The sequence below is a fragment of the Alexandromys fortis genome, unplaced genomic scaffold, assembly GCF_014885135.2.
Source record: "Alexandromys fortis isolate MF-2015 unplaced genomic scaffold, M_Fortis_MF-2015_v1.1 scaffold_15, whole genome shotgun sequence".
Taxonomy (NCBI): Eukaryota; Metazoa; Chordata; class Mammalia; order Rodentia; family Cricetidae; genus Alexandromys; species Alexandromys fortis.
Genome location: NW_026067911.1, coordinates 6160999 through 6164755, shown reverse-complemented (window position 1 = coordinate 6164755; position 3757 = coordinate 6160999). Strand labels below are relative to the sequence as shown.

At 36.2% G+C, this 3757-nt stretch overlaps 1 protein-coding gene across 1 annotated transcript in view; it reads right to left on the bottom strand.

Moving 5' to 3' along the window:
- The window catches only part of Bltp1 (bridge-like lipid transfer protein family member 1), a 199791-nt gene that overhangs the window by 115284 nt on the left and 80750 nt on the right, over window positions 1–3757 (bottom strand). Inside the window, exons 33-34 of the mRNA XM_050138326.1 lie at window positions 1822–1949; window positions 1170–1369 (exon numbers count right to left, since the gene is read on the bottom strand). Coding sequence (XP_049994283.1) covers window positions 1170–1369; window positions 1822–1949 — 328 coding nt within the window. The remainder of the gene's footprint in view (window positions 1–1169; window positions 1370–1821; window positions 1950–3757) is intronic.

Genomic DNA, 3757 nt, shown 5'->3' with positions numbered 1-3757 from the left:
ATATATATATATATATATATATAAACAGAAAAAAAATGATCCTTCCAGTTATTTGGCCATAGTGACACAAAAGTAACTAAAGCAAATAGTATTAAAGTTTGGATGCCTTTAAGCCAAAAAGAAAAAAAAAAGAAAATGTCTCTACAAGCCATGAAGAACAAGCCAGTAAGCATCACTCCTCCACAGCTAATCAGCCCTCGCCTCCAGGTTCCAGCCCTGTTGAGTGTCCTGTTCTGGCTTCCTTTGATGATGGACTGGAATATCAAAAAGTAAACTAAATAAACCCTTCCTTCCCATACCTTCTTTTTCATTAAAGTATTTCTTTTTCCTTTTTTGGATTTTTGAGACAGGGTTTCTCAGTAGCTTTTGGTTCCTGTCCGGGAACTAGCTCTTGTAGACCAGGCTGGCCTTGAACTCACAGAGATCCGCCTGCCTCTGCCTCCCAAGTGCTGGGATTAAAGGTGTGAGCCACCACTGCCTGGCTTCATGAAAGTATTTCATTGCGGTCACAGAAACACTAACTAAGACAAACCCTGAGACAGGAAGAACAGTTACACTGACCTAGAACACAGACAGGAATCATGACACCTAGAGAACCCACAAGAAAGGGAACAGATTGATAAAACCATTTGTTCATTTGGGATTGGTTGTATGACCAACATACAAATTTTGGGAGACTAACAAACAAAATTTTTGAAATTCAATCTGCTATTCTGAGATTTTTAAAAATTTCTAAAAGGCACTAGAGTTCCAAACACAAACAAAAATTAAAAAAAAAACATAAAACCCACCAAAATGGTATGTAAAAGCTCTACTTTTCTCTTTCAGTTTTCTAGGGATATTAAGAAAAAACTCACTCTAGATTAATATTATAATTAGTTCCTTTTAATAATCCTCAAAATTTTAATTTTTAAAAAGCCCTATATATGATGTTCTCTGTTCTATGAGCAAGAAATAGAAATTAAAAGAAAAAAATTTCTAATTTAAGTCCTAAAACTCACTTTGCTTTCCACTCTGCACACAATATAAGTATTTAAATACCTCATATGTAGAAGCACCTTTCTTTTCCTTGCAAAATCAAATTGTCACACTATTCATAGGAAAATATTCTATTTTGGAAAATGACACATTTACAAATGCCAAAGAAACACAAAAATTTTGAAGCCTACCTGTAGTATCAAGACCTCTAAGTTGCCCATGGACTCGATGGATATTCAACTTGGCAGCAATTTCCTTGCCTTTCTCTGCTCCAGCATTTGATCTAAGTGACCCAGATGACTGTGGCTGCATCTTGCTGGCATGAACATATCTATCAAAATTTGATGTTTTACTAGGGTCTACATTATTTGAAGTCTCTTCAACCACACCTCTTAATGAAAACAGAAAAAACACAATGGTTAACATTTAGATAATGTAGTCCAATAAAAACATTTAATTAAGTTGTTTAAAAAGAACACTGTCGCTGGGCGATGGTGGCGCATGCCTTTAATCCCAGCACTCGGGAGGCAGAGGCAGGTGGATCTCTGTGAGTTCGAGACCAGCCTGGTCTACAGAGCTAGTTCCAGGACAGGCTCCAAAGCCGCAGAGAAACCCTGTCTCGAAAAACAAAAAAAAAAAAAAAAAAAAAAAAAAAAAAAAAAAAAAAAAAAAAAAAAAAAAAAAAAAAAAAAAAAGAAGAAAAGAAAAGAACACTGTCTAAATTAAACCAATAATAATATTATTACCTAAGTGTTTCTTAAAAATAATTATGAACAATCAAGAAAATTAATGTTTTTAACATCCAACAAACAATCATGGTTTACATTATTAAAATCTTTTTACCTGTTCATACGAACTTGTGTAGCAATTCTGTCAAAACACAAAGCCACCAGGGAAACATGAGTCACACTTCTACTAGGAACTGAGGCTGGAGATTCTTCCACTGAGGCTTGTAACAAGCATAAGTTAACCTAACACACAAATGTCATAGATTTCAGAATTGAAAAGTTAAAAAGCATACTTTATACCTAAATCAAAAATAAAAATAAAAAAGAACCTAATAATAATATATAGACATATCTGAGGGTAATGAAGAAGAAACTTCTAAGTTCTCAAAACAGCCATAATTCCTGCTAAGATATGTTCACTAGTGCAAACAATAGTGGCAAAAACGTTATGCAAGTAATCAACACTTTCTGATTGAATTTAAGGCCTGATCTTGATAGAATTCATGTCTGGAATTATTAACTGGACCAAGAACCAGTGGCTAGGTAGGTCATAGAATCTGGGGGAAAATCTACAAATATTGTTCTGCTAAATGGACACATTATTAATAACTTTTTTCCCAAGAATGTTTATACTCATACATACATTAGTGCATCCCTCAACACTCATTAAAGAAGCTGTTTCTCTCTCTTTTATTAGTATCAAGTTTTGATTGTATTCTTCTTATTTCCTTCTCTACCAACCCAATTTTGTATATTTTTTTTTTTAAGATCCTTCAAGACCAGTCTATGCTGCCCAAATATTTGTGGGTGAGTATTTTCCCACTGGAGTGTGGTTGACTATGCTTTTAAAGAAAAATACAGATACGTTTCTTTTTGTAGTATATGGCAATAAAGAAACTCACAACTTGTCAACATGTAGGGAGTTAGAGTACTCATTCGGAAATAGAACATTTATGTCTCTCCCTCATCCTCAAGTCTCAGGAATCAGTGAGTAAAAGAGGAGAGATGTTAAGAGCCAAAAGTGGTGGATAACTTCTGTGAAACTTTATTTTAGATATGAGCAGACATTGCACAAAACTAACAAAGGATATGACTTTATGCACAAGACAAGCTAACCCTAGCATTTATGATACTGGCAGGTACTCTGCACACTACTGAAGAGAGGCAATCATCAATATTTCTAGGCAACTTACAATGATATGCCTGCAAGATGAATTGCTGCAATGGTGGTACAAATGTTATGGGAGTAACCAATCACTTCTCATTGAATTAAAAGCCTACTCCATGAGACTGAACCCATACCCAATAATGTTAACAAGACCAACAACCTGATCTAGATAAGGCCTACTAGACAGACAGACTACTAGATAAGGACTAGTCATGGGACTATGAGAAAACCCTATTATTCTGTTAAAGGAACAATAAAATACCTCCTAATACCTTACTGCTATGTCCATAAATTGGAGCTTCAAAAGGAAAAATGACTCCTAATGACAAATTGTTATACCCATAGATCAGTGGTTCACTTAACCCCTCTCAGAGAAGCTTCTTCTTGATGGTGAGTAACATAGAAACCTGCAACTGGACAATGTGTAAAGAGTCAAGAGATTTTGGAGCACAAGGTCCTAAATGGGATATCTTCAATGAACCCTTCCTCTCAAGGATCTATGCAAAAGAGGAAGTGGAAAGATTACAAGAGTCAGAGTTAATGACTGACTCCAAAGAAACATGGTCTTCCAGACACAGCAGAACTGATGGATATATGAACTCACAGTGGCAGCAAGCGTAGGAAAACCCATACAAATAAGAGCCAGATGTGACTAACACTAAGAAGAGGAAGGGGACATGAGCCCCTACTCATAACCAAAAGCTGTCTACAGCCGGGCGGTGGTGGCGCACACCTTTAATTCCAGCACTCGGGAGGCAGAGGCAGGCGGATCGCTGTGAGTTCGAGACCAGCCTGGTCTACAAGAGCTAGTTCCAGGACAGGCTCCAAAACCACAGAGAAAACCTGTCTCGAAAAACCAGAAACCAAAAAAAAAAAAAAAAAA